This window comes from Zonotrichia albicollis, chromosome 2, assembly GCF_047830755.1.
Source record: "Zonotrichia albicollis isolate bZonAlb1 chromosome 2, bZonAlb1.hap1, whole genome shotgun sequence".
Taxonomy (NCBI): Eukaryota; Metazoa; Chordata; class Aves; order Passeriformes; family Passerellidae; genus Zonotrichia; species Zonotrichia albicollis.
The window spans coordinates 41,922,825-41,941,625 of NC_133820.1; the positions used below are offsets into that span (position 1 = coordinate 41,922,825).

Below are 18,801 nucleotides of genomic sequence, written 5' to 3' on the forward strand. Positions count from 1 at the left end.
GCATTTTGTTAAGAATTAGCATCATAACTTTTCTCTCTCTAGGTAACTACATACAAAAAAATGATCTGTTAATTTTTACTTATACATATTTTTGTATGTGTATTTTATGTATTTGTTTACATTTTATATGCTTTACATATAAAACATACATATGTTATTTACTATATTTCATAGCTTTGCTTTATATATATTTGTTAGCTTACATTTTCACTAGTATCAGTGCTTTTTTGTGCTGCTCTAACATCTTAAACTTCTTATGTCTCTGGCCAGTTAATCCAGGTTTATAGCTTTTCTGCACGCAATGCTTGCAAAGCACACAGACAATTTGCCAGATTTACTGTTAAATACGACTTTCCTCTGGAATCAAACTGACTAACTAGATTGGAATCACTCAATATTGTCTTAAAACCTCAATGCAATAACAGATATCTGCAAAAGAATTTCAGTCAATAAAATCTTAACCAGAAGAGAAAAGCTAATTTGATTCAGTTCTGCCATATGAATGGTTCTACCCATAGTCTTAATGCTTGATAAAATTTCACATTATAGGAAATTTTACATTATGTGAAGTCTTGTCCTTCAGTCTCCGCTGAAATACCTTGTTTATTTCAGAAGTTCAAATAGCAGGTGAAATATCTCAAACTACACAAGCAGTCTAACAAAGAGAAGTACTAACTTTTTTAGAGCACATTCCAATTCATTCTTCTCATTATCTGCTTCTTGGAGCTGGGAAAAAATTCTGACCAAGAACTCTTCAAAATTGGAAAGTAAATGAGGTTCTTCTTTTTTTAGCTGCAACCAAAGTTGCTTCACATCAGTCTCACTGAAAGAAAACATCATAAAGGATTCATTAAGAGAGAACATTTCCCAGGCTGCAGTAAATGTCCTTAGCACCCTTAGTAGATGGAGGCTTCAGGGCAACACTAGTCAGAACACAAAACTTATTAAAAACAACCTAAACTGTGCCAGATTTGAGAAGGATGAGGGGGTGGGAAATTATGGAGATCGAATTTATTAAAAAAATTACATTGTAACATCTGGCCATTCCTGACTGCAGAATAGCACAGGAACTGCTTGTTTAGTGGGTGCCTTGCCAGACACTCCACCTAAACAGGAATGGGTAAGAAAGGTGACGAGATACAGTACGCCCTGCCATCATTTCTATTAGAATTAAAGAAGTTTCCACATATATAGAGGGGAGAGGGCAGTGGAAAAGCTAACAAAATCCCTCCCTCATAAGAAATGAATGAGATTCAGACTCCTAAGTAACATAGATATATTAACAAATTGCATTTCTACCGCATTCTTTCATTTTCAATACATTTTTCTTCCATGGTGATTCTGCTACAAAAAGCAGAACAAAACATCTTGAAATTTTGATTTAAAGATTTACCAAGATAATGTTGTGTTTCCAAATCTGTTCAGCAGACACTGACAGCTCTATTGTGAATTATAATGGGTTTCTAATACTTTGCCAATATTCTCCTGAACCACTTTGTATCTTCCTGACTCACTTTGTTTCATGAGCATTGCAATCCTGAACCTAGCCAGCAAAGAGGGCTGTATTTAAAGGACAAAATAAGAGTAAGGATAGAAAAAATGGGTGATAAATATCTCTTCATAATGAAAGGCTTTCAGGATGGCTGACAATGAACTGTTCCCTGGAATAGGCAGTCAAGGGAAGACAAGGACAGACGAGTGCTTTTGTTCCATAGTAAGAATCACGGATGTATTTCTTAAATATTTGCACCACTTGTCCAGATGCTCTCCCATTTTTGCCCAAGGTTTTGTTTGGCTTTTTTTTTTTTTTTTGTTCTACGGTATTCATTGTGATTGACCAATGAATGTGAGGCCGTCACATACAAAGCTCTTTGAGCAGGTTCTATGCTCCATTTTTCAGAGGGATCTATCCTAGCCTTGGAAGAAGTAGCATTACCAGAGCAATCACAATATGCAATTAGGCAGGAAGAGGAGAAAAAGCAGAAAAAATGGAGAAAAATTCCCTACTTATGGTGCACTTCAAATGTAGCCCTTGCCAAAAATAGCAGTCAACACGCATTGATTGAAAATCAGTGACATCTGTGGATTACATGCTTGTAATTATCTATGTTCAGATCACATGGCAGAAAGACACGTTTCATGTGCCTGGAGTACAACAGTTTTGTTTTTAGAAATTTGGTCAAACAGCATTTTATCATGACAGCAAGAAAATTAGTGTTTTAAAGAAACTCTGTGGTTTTTAGCAGATTTTGTTCTTGCCATTCATCTTGGATTCCATTTAAATCAAACCCAGAGGTGAATCATAAAGGGTCATACAACTGATGATTGCTGTGAGAACTCACTCATCCAAAACCTTTGCAGCTCCAAGCCGATCCATGAGATTTGAGAACTGGAATTCTTCATCCTCATCACCAGTCATGGTCTCTTCGTATCTAACTGGGCAGGCTGTTTCTCCTTCTGATGGTTGCACCATGTCATTTTTCAAAGCAATCTGCTCCAAAAGAAATTGGCCTAAGAATTAGAAATTACACACATTAGCATTTTCAGAAATTACTATAAGAAGCAATGTCATACTAAAACTCAAATTTTATGGTAAATAAACAAAAGTTTGGGGCATCCCAAGAGGATCCCTGAGTTCTATGGCTGGCTTTGTGCCCCATTTAATGTCTAACCTTCAGTAAATCATCCACCTCAAAATTCACAAACAATAAAAAAAATTTGTATCTCCACCTCCATGCAAAGCATAAAAGGACATAAATTGAACATAAAGAGTAACAACTCTTCATAAATGTTGTGGGTTTGTTTCTTGGTAGGTTCAAATAGATTAGGGATCTAAAATATCAGTACTGATAAAATGTATATTAAATAAAATTTAACATTCTTTTTAGCACATGACCAAAGACACACATTCAATTCCTATATAAATTGTATACAGAAAGCTACATTTTATCAACAGTAGCTGTATGGTGAGGAAATTATCACATGAATAGTCAACTTTTTTGGGGGTTGGGGTGGGGGGGAATATTGTGATTTTATGCTAAGGATTTTTTGTTATATTCTAAGTTCCAGTACAGAAATTTCTATCGATCCAAGGAAACAGAAACACTGGTGTGGTTTAGTTTTTATTAACTCCATCTTGCATTTTTTCTCATAGCACCCAACAGAGCATGTTGGCAACAGAATGGAGTATGTTGCAAAGAAGGGTTGCAGTAAATTTCAGATTTGCCACCATTGGAGAAATAGAAACAGGACCCTCCCAGGTGAGAGTAATTGGTGCAGCATGAGCTTTATCCAGACACTACTCTGGCTGCTCAAGCAGCTTTTATCTACTACAGCTTCTGCTTCCAGGAATGCCAACATCATCACCTAGCCAAATGTAGGACTAGCTGGCCTGGAAAATACCTGTCAGTGCTGTGTGGCAGGTTAAGATGCACCATGCTTCAAACTGTCTATCCTTATCCTTTACGTGGTGTGGTCCACGTCCTGTGTGTGCTGTGTGGGTGTCTTTGGGGTACGTGTTTAAAACAGGAAAGCAGTGGCCACATCCACCTGGGCCTCTGGACTGGGCTCCTGCACCTGAGCAGGAAGAATCCCCAGAATCTGGAGCTGCTTGAGATGGCAGCCACTTACAACCTCCCTTAGTAAAGAGTTTTGGTTATGCAGGGACTGCTTATGGAAATAATCTTAATTTAACTCATGAAAAGCAAAGCATATATTATTTCATTTTTTAATATGTCAATTTTCAGATTAGAGCATACCCTATGAAGATACTTGATCTACCTCTACAATGGGAGAGGGGGGACATAAGAGAATTAGGGTTTCAAACCACTGATGAAACCAAAAACATAAGTCCATTTGTTGGACCTGTAGATATTAACTAAATTAAGATTTGCTGCTACAATTCACACCTAGATGAGATTCATTTTTCTAGAGAAAATGCTTAAACTTAGCCAGCAGAGCTAAAATTAGGTACAAAATTGATTCTGCACAAACAACCAAGCACTGTTTAACTAACAATGTCATTTTATCTGGAATGTCACATCTGGGGAGAAAACCATCCTGTGACAAACACAGAGAATATGACAATAAGGGTGCTGTTGAAAAACAAGCAGTTACAAAGAACTTATCAGATCACATCTTACAGAAGTAACAAGTGCCTCATCCTGTTTTGTTTTGAAATAAATTAACACCACTTGAAGAATTAATTCATTGTAGAAAGCATTCCCATAGCTCTAAGGACAATAGTGTTAACATACTCCTAGCATTGTCTTACATTAAGATTAGAGATAATTTTAATTATCTTTCTCGTCCTATTACCTGATATGAAATAACACACAAGACTCCCCATCCCCCCTGCCCAAAGGAAACCTTCAATAAATTGTACATAGATTTACTCAACAACTTAAAACATGTGTGATTCAGATGATTTCATCATTTTTTCATATTGTGTCATGGCTTGTCATTTTACACAGGAGAGAAAGACACAGAAGGCCTTTGTCTACTTATTCATATAATTTGATCATTTCTTCCTCTGCTACATATATCTGCTACATTTAGGGAACAGTCTGGCACCCTTAAGTATTAAGTGTCCTGTTGAGACAAAGTTCCTCTTGATTCATGTGGAGAGTACAAAACATGAATAAAGCTCAAAAGAAGAGACATATTTCCAAAACTCACTGAATCCTGTGATGAACTCCTTTGGGGTAAGTGAGCCATTGCCATCAGCATCCAATGTAACAAAAACTTTTTCAAGTTCTTCCAGGCTAAGAGGTAACTCAGGATGCAGTCTCTGTAATGACAAAACATGCAGCAACTTTCTCCATTACTACAGGATAAGAGGAAGTCTGGGTTCTACAAAACATCCATAGCACAGCTAAATACAAGGACAGAGGTCAAACAGCTAAGAGCAACACCTGAACCCAATCCTCCCACGTACTTTAGAACAAAACATTTTACAGCACTAACTCTCATTATTCATTATAACCTCAAGGACCAAGAGATGAAACTGTGGTTTCAAGTCTAAGGTAGAATTTTCTTTCTTGCCATTTCAGAAAACCCCTTGTTGGTTTGAAAGTTGAGTACATTTGATATTTGGAAATGGAATGAATTTTTTTTTTAAAAATCCAGCTATTAACATCCTCTCACAATAAACAACATCATATAATCAAGGAGGAGTAAATCTTTAGTGTAGTAACTGTTACAGACACAAGAGAAAAAAACACTGCAAGATTTGTTCCATCAAGATTAATTATATTTCAGATACTTTGCACTCTGTTGAAATTATGCCTTCTATCCCAAGCCTAAAGATTAAAAGGCTTAGCATTAGCATCCTATATCTGAAGCAAAGCTTCAGGAATTATAAGCAGTACAGAACTACCAAATACAGCACAATGCAGAAGTGATCAACACTTAGTACCTTTTAAGGAAAAAACTGATTTATTTCATTAAATTTTGTTTTTCTTAAAGGGAGCAAACATAATGAAAAATGCAGGAAATAAAATCAAGTATAAATAAACACCATCTCAAATGTCCTGAGCACCTTTATTTCTATATTAAAGAACTTACATACACTTACATATATAGATGGAGTTTTCAGTTATAGTAAACAAACATGATGAAATAGAGGAATGAAATAGAACTTTATTTGTTCTTTGCAACACTATTTCTACTGCATTTTTGCAGCATCTGTTTTAGAACCTGAAGTATAAATTTAGCAGCACTCTAAGCATAAACCTAGAATCAAACAATTTTACATTTCTTGCAAAAACAGGTATTAAAACTTTTTATATACATATACATACACATAAATATTGTGGTTTTCCATTAGATAAAATCTATGCCTTTCAGTTTTCAGAAAGAGTGTAAAATTGTAATCCATTAAACTCTCTGTGGCTTTGGATTTACCAAACACTACCACTGGCAATATGTTTGGCTTTTTGAATTCAGTTACTTCAGTGAGATAATGCAGACTGGCAAAGCCTACAGCAGAGCCAACATCTGCATTCCTCTCTTTTTTTAACTTTGCAAAATTAACAGAGGTCATCAGAAAACTCAGCAACACACAACTGCAAAGAAAGTTCTTGAGAGCTAGCAAACTGAGCAGTTTATTTAGGAGGGTTTTGCTTTTCCAAAATAGGTAAAGTTATTTCAACTGTGTTTTCATACATACAGACAACTTTTGTCTCTCAGGACAGAGAAAGTTTCTAAATTTTCTAATAGATGCTTTCTTTAGTCATAGATCATGATGAATTTGTTTTGCTCCTGCTCCCTAATTCTGTTTCATCTGTAAGTACTGAAGTAGAAATGGATTAACACAAGTTATGCTTTGCATGTCAAGCATGAGTACATTTCTGTTCTCTACCACATACTGGCTCAAATCATCTTATCACTTCTGCAATGTGCCACAATCACATTTTCAAAAGCTTTTGTTATATATAGTTGCTTTTTCTCATCAGCATATTCAGCAAATCTGATTTTGGGCCCTCAAACAAATTAAGCAAAATTTCCTAAGATTGCTGCCAACACTGAATAATGCTAAAAATACTGTTCCTCTGTACTTTCTACATATATATGTGATCCAGCTGAGAGTTCACCATTGACTGACAGTGAAGCCACAGTGAAAGACTTTATTTACACAATTTTGCTGAAAAAAGGATAGAATTGGCAGACTAAATACACCCCTGACACTGTGGCAAATCACAAAGCAATGAATTTAATGGTGTTTCGATGTTTTCAACAAGAATAGAATTGAAGTCCTGAGGCTTTTTTTTAAACCTAATTTACTTTGATTTTCTACTTTTTTGTTGCTTTGTCAGTGAGGAAAAACGCAAGCATTATGTAAGACTTCAAAGATATTATTTTAAATCTCACATATCTCTTTAAAGTTATGAGGAGGGTGTTAACATTTTTAACTCTAAATTAATCAGTCTCAACTCATTAAGGGCTTTAGGAGTTTCTCTCACTGAGCATTTCACATAACCAATTGTGTTTTACCTGCATGTCTTGACGAGTGACGAAGCCTTTGCCTTCCAGATCACAAATCTGAAAGAACTCTTGTGCTTTTCCCAGCACAGTTAGTTCTGGGTCTTGTTCTCCAGTCCTGCTCCTCTCTGCATCTCCTGGTTGCACGGGACTGGTGTAGTCTCCTCTTATTCTGTCCATGGTTACAGTCTCAGCTCAGGAATATCCTGGGATGCTGCTATCCCATTTACCCATAAATTCTGATCTGAAACCTCTGCATGGGAAAAAAGTAAGGAAAAAATCAAATCAGATCCTCTTAATGATGCTTTCAATACAATCTCTTAGCAACCATTTCTTTAATTAGCCACCAAATCTTAGAAGAGGAAAAAGCTTTTTGAAGACACTTACCCTTGATGGCTTCACCAAAGACATTGCAAATGGGATGATGAACAAGGAAGGGGGAGTCTGAGGGAAGGGTTGGACAAAACTAGCTCTGAAATGGAGTCTCAAAGCAAAATCAGCCAGTTTGACAAGAAACATAGACAATCGATCAACATGAACAAGAAAACACAAGAAATACAAATAAAGGCAAGAGTAAACTCACTACAACTTGACTTCATATATTTGTCTTGAATTTGTAGTTCTTATCTAAGTAGGTCTGCCTAAAGCAGACACAAATTTGTCTCAAAATTTTTAACAGAACAAATAATTTTTTAAGGCATTTGACTATTATATGAGAATATAGCCTGATTGTGATCCAGTATGACTGGCACAATCTGGAACAACAGAAAGGCCAGTGAAAATTGTTTAAAAAAGGAACTTACGTTGACTTCAGAGCAAAGACCTCAGTACTGCATGGATATGAAGATAGAATATGAGGAAACAAGACCTTAGGCTTGTCTATGCAGTTTCTTAAAGTGAAAAGGCTCTGATCACATAAAGCAACTCAGCCTGTTTTACTCTAGGCTTAAGTTCAAACCTGACACTCTTGGAACACAGCATGTTCTAAGATGTGTTCATCTTAGAGAACTCACACAGCTTCCCGTGACAAAGTGATTTCTCTGATACCCATGGGCCAGGCAGCTGGATTTCCCACACTGCATGTAAGTGTAAATTTACTGCAAATAGGCCATTGACATCAAACCAAACTAAGATTTTGGTGAGCAAATCACTCAGCCCCTCTGAAATCATGTGAAAAAATTTGCAAACACAGGTAATTTTCCTTTCCCTCCCTCCGCTCTTTTATCACTCTAATCATCCCAAGACTCTTGTTCAAATACTTTCCAGAACTGGAATAACTTCGGCTATATGGCCAAAGAACCTGTCAGAATCTTCCTAGTGCAGTGTTACAAGAAGGACAAGGAAAAACACTCAGAGGGAAGCCAAGAGATGTCTAAACCACCCAGTATCATGCCACCCCAGGAAACTCCTCCCTCAGAATGGATCTTCCTTGAATTTTAATGTACAGCTGTCAGTGGTGCCTTATAAACCCCAAGACCTCTCTGCTGGGGCAAGCCACACTCCACACCCCAAGAGGCACCAAAGTCTGCCAGAGCATCCATAATTAACAAGGCTAGAAAAGGCTGTCATGGGGAATTCTGGTCACACATACAAGGGGATTTTTGCCTATTAGAGCTGCCTGAACAGCTGTAATCTCTTTCTCTTGTGAGGAAAATTTCTACCTCAGAAAGTCTGACCAACATTCAGTAGCTGGGAAGATACACAAAGGAAAAGATTGCTCTATAATTGCCCTGTTTCTTAAATCCTTCCATGACGTTTCCAACAGTCTTAAAAACAGTATTTGAGCCAGATGAATCTTTGCTCTCACTGTATATAGCCATCCACAAGTGGACCAGATGGAAAGCCACAATCAAACTACACTGGTGTAATAGCCTAGATAAAATTTTCCCTTCATACTGCTTTTACACACCTGAACCTCCATTACTTCAATCCAGCTCACTTCTGGCTGACACCAGTGTACGACGTAACAAACCAGACCATCAGCTTCAGCTTAGCAATGATACTAACTTTAAAACACGTGTAAAAACACCAAAAATCAATGGGACAAGTACAGCTTGAGGACAGTCTTGACAAGATCTGACCCACACTCAAAATACTTTTGGGATTTTTTTAAAAATTTTTTATTTCAACAATTTCCAGAAGGCCACAACTTCAGGAACAGGCTGAGCTAATCAAGAGAGTAAGTGCTGCTAGTGTCTGCCTCTGCACAGTCCATCAGACTTCCTTAGGAAAAAAGAGAAACTATGCAAGGAATAAATAGCCTATTGTAAGTGAAAGAACAGAAATACAAAACCAGATCAAAAATGGTGGAACAAAAGGCACTATATACACTTTGATGAAGTTGTTTGCAGTTAGCAAACAGTACAATTCAGCAAACATCACCATGCTTTCTAAATACTTCCATACACAAAATGAAATTACATGCATCATGAGAGCCGCACCTTCTTATAAGTTGCCCCACCTTTTATACACATCAGAAAAACTTGCTACACAGCATGTCTTCAATACAGCAGAAAATTAAATTAGAGTATCTGCAAAAATTCTTAATCCTTATGGCATCTTCTAAAGCTGATAGAGTTCATCATAATTCCTACAGTGTCCTGATACTTTGCAAATGCTGGTAATAACATGAAAGATTAAAACTGCAATTTGTCCCACATTACTGAATCAGCACTCACTAATTACCTCAAAGCCAGTTTCAAATAACATAGGTAGTTCCATTCACTCATGCATCTCCTTTAGAAAATGAATGGCTTATAAAATCAATTCCATTAAGACCTTTGATTTCCATTCTTTCAGCTACAAACACACTTCACTATGCAAAATAAGTAATATCATGACCTGATGCAAACAAGCACAGCTCCAAATACTAAACAAGGATGTGTGATTCACGAGGTTTCTGTCCATTAATCATGAGGGAAATTTTGGATGGCTCTGCAAAAGGGAGGTCACTGTTAATATTCCAAAAGGCATTTCCATCATTTCCCGTCAGGTCTACTGCAAATCACCAAACTCTAGAGGTGCAGAACAATGTTGAGCCACAGATTTCACAAGTCATGATGTGTGACAACCCCATTCTCCCTGACTGTGATAGTTAAAAACATAGAGAGCTGTTTTGCCTCATATCTCTTCTGGTTTCAGGTTTCAGTGAAATATTTTTCTTAGCATGTGTCTACACATACAAATTTTCTGCAGCACACTTCAAAATATCATCTGCTGAAAAATACCGTAAGCTTATTTAATACCAAGGTCACCTTGGATTTATCCAAAACACTGTTATGAGAGAGAACACACGTCTTGCAAACACTACAAAATAAAAAATAGATTGCATACTTTTTCTACAAGAAATATTTATTTCCTACAACCAAATGTTAAAATAACCCCCAGCTGCAGTGTAGCATGCCTGACACATGAACAGGGACCTCTTCAGAAATAACTTAGTGTCAGACTTAGTTATCAGAGTTAGTTATCCAGCACTGTGCTGAAAAGCTCCTAAAGCTAAAATGCATCACCACAAGAAGTCATTCTGTTCCCAACTGCTCTGCCCTGCTTTTAAACAAGTATTCATCCAGTTAGACAGTGAAATCTGTTGTAGAATCCTTTCAATTCCAACTGGAAAGTTACAGTTTATTTAACTTAATTAAGCCCAAGTGGCCCATCTAGGAAGAATCAAAAAAAGCAGAGGACCTACAGAGAATGACAGAGGAATGGGATTGCTAAGACCAAAGAGAGCACAATAACCAAGCTCAAGTACATAGAAGTCTCCTAGGTAAAGGATTGAAGAAAAACGCTCCCTATGCACATAATACAAATCCACAAGAAGTAAACATGTCAGACAAGCCAGACATGAAAACCCACCCAAGGATAAAGAAGGTGGAGCACTGAACCCCTGGTTGCAAAGGCAGTGCAGTTCTGCCATCATGGAAGCGCAGACCAAACACAAATCTGCAAACAATGGCAGAGGAGAGCATTCCTGAGAAAGATGACTAGATCAGTGGACTTCAGTGTTACCTCTAGCCATTTAAAAAAAGATTTTATGACCATTCAATGTAAAAATTTAGGTCCCACACTTAACTAGCAGAGATAAAAAGTTGTGTGCTCAAGAAAATACCTGGTTTTTCTCAATTATGACTACGACAATTAACCTTTAAGCTCTCATGAAAGTATCATAAAGCTTGGCCTAAGCATTTGGACACCTAGAAACAACTGGATGAAAAAAAAGGGGACATTGATTCTTCCAGTTTTGGCTTTTCAAGTAAAAACATGCAAGTCAGAAAATCTTGTAATGAAATGTATCATCAAGGCTCTTCCACACAGCCTGAATTCACTTCTCTCATGATGTACATGATCTCTCATGACTCTTCATCTTAGGACATTTTACACCATGGAATGGGTATGAGGAGTTCAACAGGAGGAAAGGATCTGGGGCAGGCTGGAGTTCCTGTTAGGAACTCCACAGGAAGATAGTCTGAAAGGAACGGGTCATGAAAATAATTTCAGGGAAGTAGCAAAGGCAGAGACAAAAGAAGCATCCTACATCCACTGGCCTGTAAAAGGAAAAACTAAGTTATGTAGAAATTCCTTTAGTGTAAGTAGATTTGTGTGGGAGAACCAAATTCTGTTTAGAATCAGTCTTGACAGACTGTTTAGATTCAGTCTTAACAGAAACTCTCCAGCCAGACCTGATTACCTTTGAAAGATTAAAGGAACCATTAGGATCACCTACTTTGCTATCTGCAAGCTTAAAGCTTCACTTATACCACAACAAGGCTTTAAAACTTACTTACAATTTATTTCAAGGTAAGGGAGCTCAGCAGAAGTCAACGAGGAAAACGACCTGGGAGAAGACATTGTGTGTTGTACATACACCAAAGTCATACAAATGGAATTTCTCCTTTTCAGAAGGAGAAATTGGTTAAGAAAAACAAACAAAACAAACAAACAAAACCCCACCTTAAATCTAAAGAAGAAGGATAAAAATCCAAATTAAATATCTGAAGCAGTGTCTCAACAATATTAACTGTGAAACAGGAGAAAACCAGAAAATAGGCTTGAAGTGATTAAGCATTAAGGATTCCAAAACAGACAGCCAAAGACTTTGGACAGAGACAACTTACTCCCCACTTGGCATTTGTCCCTCGATGAATCCACAAATACACAAACTATGTCAATTCTGTGCACTATGATGCAGAATTCCAACTCTTGACTGGTGAACATATCTTCATTAAACTTTTATTTTTAACATTTGCATCCAAGCAACTAGTTTTCACTGGGCTTGTAAGAAAATCTTCTCCCAAAAGCCAGCTTCCCCAGAGGAAAACAAAAGATCTGCCTGGATTCTTGCTGCCTTCTATGGAAGTAGTAAATAAAACTATCCATGTATTAAAATTCAGATGCCCAGGGTAAGCAGGCATATTCATTTATTCACCATCCTGCTCTTCAATATGAAAACACTAAAGAAAAACAACTAACAGGATATTTATTGCCTAAATCTTAGCAGTTCTTAGGGGTCCATACTAAAAAGGCAGGATTAAGTTAAAATGGACCTGTAAAGTGCTGCTAGGATCCTTGAGAAGTAAAGCTACTCAAGGTAATGATTTTAGCAGAAATACATCTTTTCCTCTTGCTTCATTGCTTTGGATGCTTCCTTTTTAATGCATTTAAGAAGTCAAAAGCTAAGAGCTGCCTTAAAGTGCAAACTTCTTAGGAGGGACACTGAATTTAGGGGCAGCCATCATCATGGAAATCACTGTTGCAGAACAATCACAAGATCATGAGAACTGAGAGCACCCTGCCTCTAGTATGTGCAGGCTTAAGGACCCCCTGTCTCCTCTCACTCCTTTTGCTCTTTCCACCTTATTCCAGAAAACTGGTTCCAAGAAGAACTCCCCATCTCTTGCTCCTCACCTGCCTGCTGGCTGCATGAACCTTGTGTCTTCAGAAACTGCTGGCCTATGCAATACCTGAGCAGGATGGTGGTACCAGTGTGCATGAGCATCTGAGTGGGTGTTTTCCTCACCAAGTCTGTCTTTATCTCTCTAAATTACCAATAAATCATTACTGCATACAAATACAGCTTGGTCAGCTGCCTATTTTGGGCTAAAACTATGGCTAATATCTGTGGCTGCAACATGAGGTTTTATAAATCTCTCCTTGCAAACTGGACAGACATCAGCACTTCCAGAACTTGTATGAGAACTATTCTAGAACTATGTAGAACTACTCTACCATTATTTTGACTTATTTCTAAAACATCATTTGTTAATTCATGGATGTAAAAACTATTGTTAAGAAGGAGCATCTTACAACACATGCAATACATCCCAAATGTAGTTAAGTCAAAACTGGGCTGAGTCCATCTGACTGCAAAGAATCACAGAATCATTTATGTGGTAAAAAGCCTCTAAGCACAATTTATTGTGCTGCATTGTTCCAAGTACTGAAATTAAATGTGATTAACTGTATTGATAACGGCATTATATTAGTAAGTGGTGTAACATGACGTTCTGGCAGGAGATATTGCCAGTTCACATGAGCTGTTCCATTTGCAGACAAATTATTGGCACTGGAAACCCCTTTCCCCTGAAGTAAAGATCTGGGAAAAGTTTAACTTAAATAGCATATATCCCTTTTAATTGTCTTATCTTTCAGGTTTTCCTAATGACTCACTGCTAAATCAAGTTACTTTCGGCTGGTGAAATCAGGTTGACAAGAACATCTTTAAAGTAAACCATTTTCACAAAAAAACCCTTGAAATATTCTGCCTCCTCCAAAAGCCCTTGCTAAAAATGTTACAGCTGAAAAAAAATCAAAACCTTTTATCTGCCTGAAAGCCAACAACAATTTGTCTTGAAGTCTAAAATACACTCTCTAGTTTTTCAAGGAATGTTACATCTTTAACTCAAGTCAAAGGATTTTGAGATGCAAATTAAATATTCTCTTCAAATAAGAATAATTTTTCATGGAAAAAACATTAGTATAAAATTTCAGCCTACTGTGCCATGGACCTTAGAGGACCCAAGTCAATGCAGATTCCACTAGAAGACAGAGAGACATATTCCAAGTGTTTCCTTGGTTATCTGGCACTCAGTTTGAAGCTGGGTTGGCACGAATTACTGTCTTCAAAACTTTCAGAATTTCTAAAACTACAAACTTGTCTTGGAAAATACCTTCACTTGAGCCAGTGGGACAAGTTTGATGGGGCAACAGCACGTCAGTAAGGCACAAGAATATTTAGATTACTACTCCACTGGTTTCCCACTGCAAAAAGTAATGGTAAAATATGCTACTAAAAGACTCATATTTTCCTATATGCAGAACAAGATAACCTTCATGCTATCTGCTCCACACAGCTCACTTCCAAGGCCTTGGAAACACATAAACAAATCCACTTATCTATGTTTGATTAGGAGGCTTGGTGTACTTCATCCTGTTCAGCTCTACAAAAAAAAGTCTTGCTATGCAAACAATTAAAAATGCATCATTACAGATTCTTAATTGGATTTTAATTCACTACTGGTTTTGAATAGAGATACAACCTCCCCTTTCTCTGTGACCCAATTATTCAGAAAGTTATCTTTACAATTGTGCAGGATCCCTAACTTCATTTATGCTGCTCTTCAGTTAATGGAAACTCTCCAGCAAGACCCTTCACTTTCCTTGACACACCCTCTGCGAGACTAAGCAATGAGATGGGTCCAAAAATCTTTAAACTCAGTTTCAATCAGACACCCTGGGGCTTCTGCATGGATAAGGTCATGAACAGTGGAATCAATTATGTTTTTACATCAGGTTTAACATGAACTGACTAAATCTGTATTTTTCAACATGAGAAATAAAACCCTATAGATGTGTTACTCCCAGCTTACATGTTGGGACAATATGTTCATATATATTTAGACTGCAAATTAGCAAAGAGTAGAGAGGGAATCAGGGAAGACCACTATATACTCTTTACTCCTCCATTTAACCACCATTTACCCATCTAAAAAATGATGATAGGATATCATTTGTCAATGAACAGAAAAGGGAGAAAAAAGAGACCTGTTAGAAGCAGCACATTCATCCTGTGGTCTGAAGAAACCACAAACAAACTTGTAGAGTGGTGCTCTTTAGTGCATTTATTTCTGCTACTTGTTTTACTGTTATCTTCTAGTCTGCCACCAGATAAGAGGAAAGGGTGGTGGTGGGGGCAGAAATCACTCACAAGGAACCAAACATATCTCATTCATTACAGCAGCAGTGAACTTAAGTCTCTAAGAGCTGGCAGACCAGGAGACTGTAAAGTATTACTGCCCTGAATCGCATTTGCTACTTAATCCATTCACAGAAATGTATCTTCCTTTTTGTAATTCAGACTCTGTCTTTTGATTTCTTTTCTCAATTTCATGAAGGATGAGAATCTAGCTCAGAGAAGACCAATATTTAATTTTCACTTTGGGTGCAATGGTTCCCTTTTGATCTGTGCAATTACTGAAGCTCAAATATGGGGACCAGAGTTCTTAGAACAGCCCACAGAAAACCAATACATTTCTACCCATGCATCAGAACAATTTACTTATTTTAAAAAGAAAAGTGAAACTAAGCTGAAAACTACTGTTGAAAACCACAAAATTGCAACTAAGAAAAGAGAAGACCACATTAAATTAGCCAACGTGTTCTAGAGGGATTTTACCATTCTCCCAATTGTGACACTACCCACATTTCACTACATGCAGTAATAATCTGTTCTACTGGTGTATATTAAGAAATCTATTATCCTGCTAGCAGCACGTTTCTTTCATAACTGTCATTTACAGTCATCATAAACCTTCAGTGTCAAGAAAGACAGAAAATGAAATCAGAGATCACCTAAGTGCTGCAGCAGAGTAAGAGGGACACCAAACTATTGCAGGGGGACACAGGAATCATTTCTACAGCCACCATGAACAGCACTGCCTTCTTCTTCACCAAGCACTTGGTGGATCTGAGGGCAGCCACCAGCCACAAACTCAACCATCTTCTGTATCTGCAGGGAAGCGAGAACCAGCGGGGCAGCTCCTCAGGGGCCAGGCCATCCAGGGATTTCTCTCTGACGGCGTCGGCACGAAGCTACACACGAGGCACGGCGGGAGTGCCAGCACAAGCCCTGCCCGCCGCCGGTGCCTTCGGGCACCCCCTTGGGCAGCATTCCGGGTGTGGCAGGAGGCACGGCAAAGGCAGCCCGGACGGAGCTGTCGCTCCCCACGCCAGCCCCGGCCCGCGGCGGACTCGGCTCCATCGCCGTGCGGGCGTTCGCGCCGAGCAGGCGCTGCGGGGGCTGCACCAGCCTGCTGCCGGCCGCTCCCAGCCCCTTCCTGCCGCCCTCCTGCCTGGCACCGAGCGGAGGGAGCGCCGAGGGCAGCCCCCGCCCCGCCACCCAGCCGGGCCGCTGCTCCCCTCGGGGCCGGAGCGCGTTCGGTGCCAGGTGCCGGCCCCGCCGGGCCCCGCCGGGCCCCGTGCCCGCGGACAGCGCAGGAAGCGCGGCTTGCGACACAGCGGGGCTCGCTGGGACACCTAGGCTCTCTCTGCAGGGCAGGGCACGGCGAAGTGGCGGCCGCGGGTGCCTCCCCGCCGGGAGAGCGATCCGGCCGGGCTCAGACCGGCCGTGCCTGCCCCGGCTGCTCCGGGCCGCCATGCCGCCCCCACTCACCTGCCGTATGCACCGGCCCCGCGGGCTGGCCCGGCCCGCGCTCCCCGGGCTGGAAGCGAGACCGCGGAAAGGCTGAAACCACTTTCCTAACTTTGTTTTGAGCACGGGTGACATAATCGGGCGAGGCGGGCTGTGCCCCAGGGGCGGGCCGGCCGGCCTGGCCGCTCTCCCTCCCTCCCTCTCTACCTGCAGCCGGAGCCCGGTTGCCCCGCCCGGTCTCACCTCACGTCGGGCGGGAGCGACTCGCCCTCGGCGAGATCAGAGAGCCGGGGGAAGGCGAAGGGGGTGAGCCTGCCCCGGTCTCTCTTGCAGCCAGGACTGTGTGTGTGATGGTTTTCCAGGGTAACGGTACGGGAAGCCTAAGCGGGTCAGGGCAGGAGGGCACCGGAACGCTCATCCACTGCAAGGTCCTAAGGCAGTGACCAGTCCAAATGGACCTGCTAGGATCTTCCCACCTTGTCATCTCAAACTCTTCAAGTTCTATTTGCAGAAGGTGGCAGCGGGAGACAGAACTGGTTCGCATTTGATTCAAAGATTTCACTTAGCCCAAAGTAAATTTTGAAAAGCACCCAATTCCAAGTGGTCCCAAAAGAAGAGAAAAAACTTTGACATAATTCCCATCACTTTAAGGCCTCTCAAGTGCAGAAGAGCTTCTAGGGCACCGTGTCCAAAGAAGGCTTCACCTCCCTTTTCTTGATCAGATGGTTAGGTTGCAGACGCATCCGTGACATCAACTGCATTGGTCTGTTCTGATATCCCTGATATCCACACTGCCCTCGGGTTTAACAACCGTCCCAAGATAAAGCTTCACACCCCCAAGGCACTCCTTTTCACACTGTTAAAGCCCTTCCACTTGCCTTCCCAATCCATCTTTCCTGAACAGCCTGAAACCCTTCAGGCTTATCTCCCTAAAGTAAGCTACAATCCCAGAGCACTGCAAATCTTGCAGCTACAAGGGGGAGCGTGAGGAAGACCAGCAGGTAGTCTGCCAAATACAGACACATACATAAGCCTGATAAAACTACTTACAAAGCACTACAAGTAATCATTTAATACAGTTATTGAACATTGAGTTGATTATGTGTTTTTAACTAGGATGGGTTCTGCAGAGGGAAGTATTACTTCACTCATTACAATGATTGACTGTAGGCTCAAGCAAGGGAAGCTTGGCTGTGGATTTACCACGCAGTAAAGTGCTACTTGACAGTTACTGCTCACATCCATGCTCTGTGAAAAAGGTAAATATTTGAAATTTGCTTACCACAGTAGCTGCCTTGTATGTACTGTGGGTGAAAACAGGCACACAGGTACTTATCATGAAATCATCAGCCTGCTAAATACCGTAATACTCTGCACATGCTGATTTGACTCAGCCTAACTCTTCTATTTAACCTTTTGCTAAGTGAGTAAAACAGCGGGTAAAAGATAGAATTGCCTTTCTTTTAAAGGTGTGGACAATCTTACAAGATACTCTTTCAGAGAAATGAAGGCACACTGTCAGCTGCAAAGTACAAGATATAATTCAAAAACTTTTGAAGAAACTGAAGACAGCAAATAGAAAGTTTCAGAACAGCAGAGAATTTGTGATGTGCAGAGATAGGAAAGCTCACTGAAATAGCATTTGCAAACTTAGTGGTAACTTTTGTGGATTAAGGCTTCAAGGAATAGATCTTAAAACTGAACACTGCTTAGGTATCTTGTTGCAACCAGTCATTCCATTTTCTTCCTTACCTTATTCAGTATGAGGCAGTTTAGACTTTTCAGTTTCTTTAAGAAAATTGTGGGGCCTACTAAGCAATAGTAGAGGAGCTTGTCAATGAAATTTTCTAGGTCTTGTCTGGACAGCTAATGCTGTTCTTATATATATCTGTGAATACTTTGGAGTATAGCCATAGAGAACCAGTTAGAAATGGTCTATTGCTCTCTGGTTTTATTCTCTCTCATATCAAAAAGTTGTGGATTGTGTTGCAGTCGTGTACTGCTGTGATTTCTTTCAGCAGTTTCTGATCATATACCTTCATATGCATTCCATTCCCTAGCTGGTAGATACAAAGACCCTGATGGTCTTGAGCAGCCACAATTTGTTCTTCATGAACAGCCAGAATCAAATTCATTACCATATCTCTCTCCTGAAATAAGAGGATTGAAAA

General features: G+C 39.7%; 1 protein-coding gene across 3 annotated transcripts in view; it reads right to left on the reverse strand.

The window, feature by feature from the left end:
- CRACR2A (calcium release activated channel regulator 2A) overlaps positions 1 to 16,846 on the reverse strand; it is a 58,855-nt gene extending 42,009 nt beyond the window's left edge. For all 3 annotated transcript variants that reach the window (XR_012578974.1, XR_012578973.1, XM_074534914.1), the window contains exons 1-5: positions 16,652 to 16,846; positions 6,994 to 7,234; positions 4,678 to 4,789; positions 2,343 to 2,511; positions 677 to 823 (exon numbers count right to left, since the gene is read on the reverse strand). Coding sequence is in view for 1 of the 3 variants with exons in the window: in XM_074534914.1 (XP_074391015.1) it covers positions 677 to 823; positions 2,343 to 2,511; positions 4,678 to 4,789; positions 6,994 to 7,161 (596 nt within the window). In the remaining 2 variants the exon portion in view is untranslated. The remainder of the gene's footprint in view (positions 1 to 676; positions 824 to 2,342; positions 2,512 to 4,677; positions 4,790 to 6,993; positions 7,235 to 16,651) is intronic.
- Between the last annotated feature and the right edge of the window lie 1,955 nt (positions 16,847 to 18,801).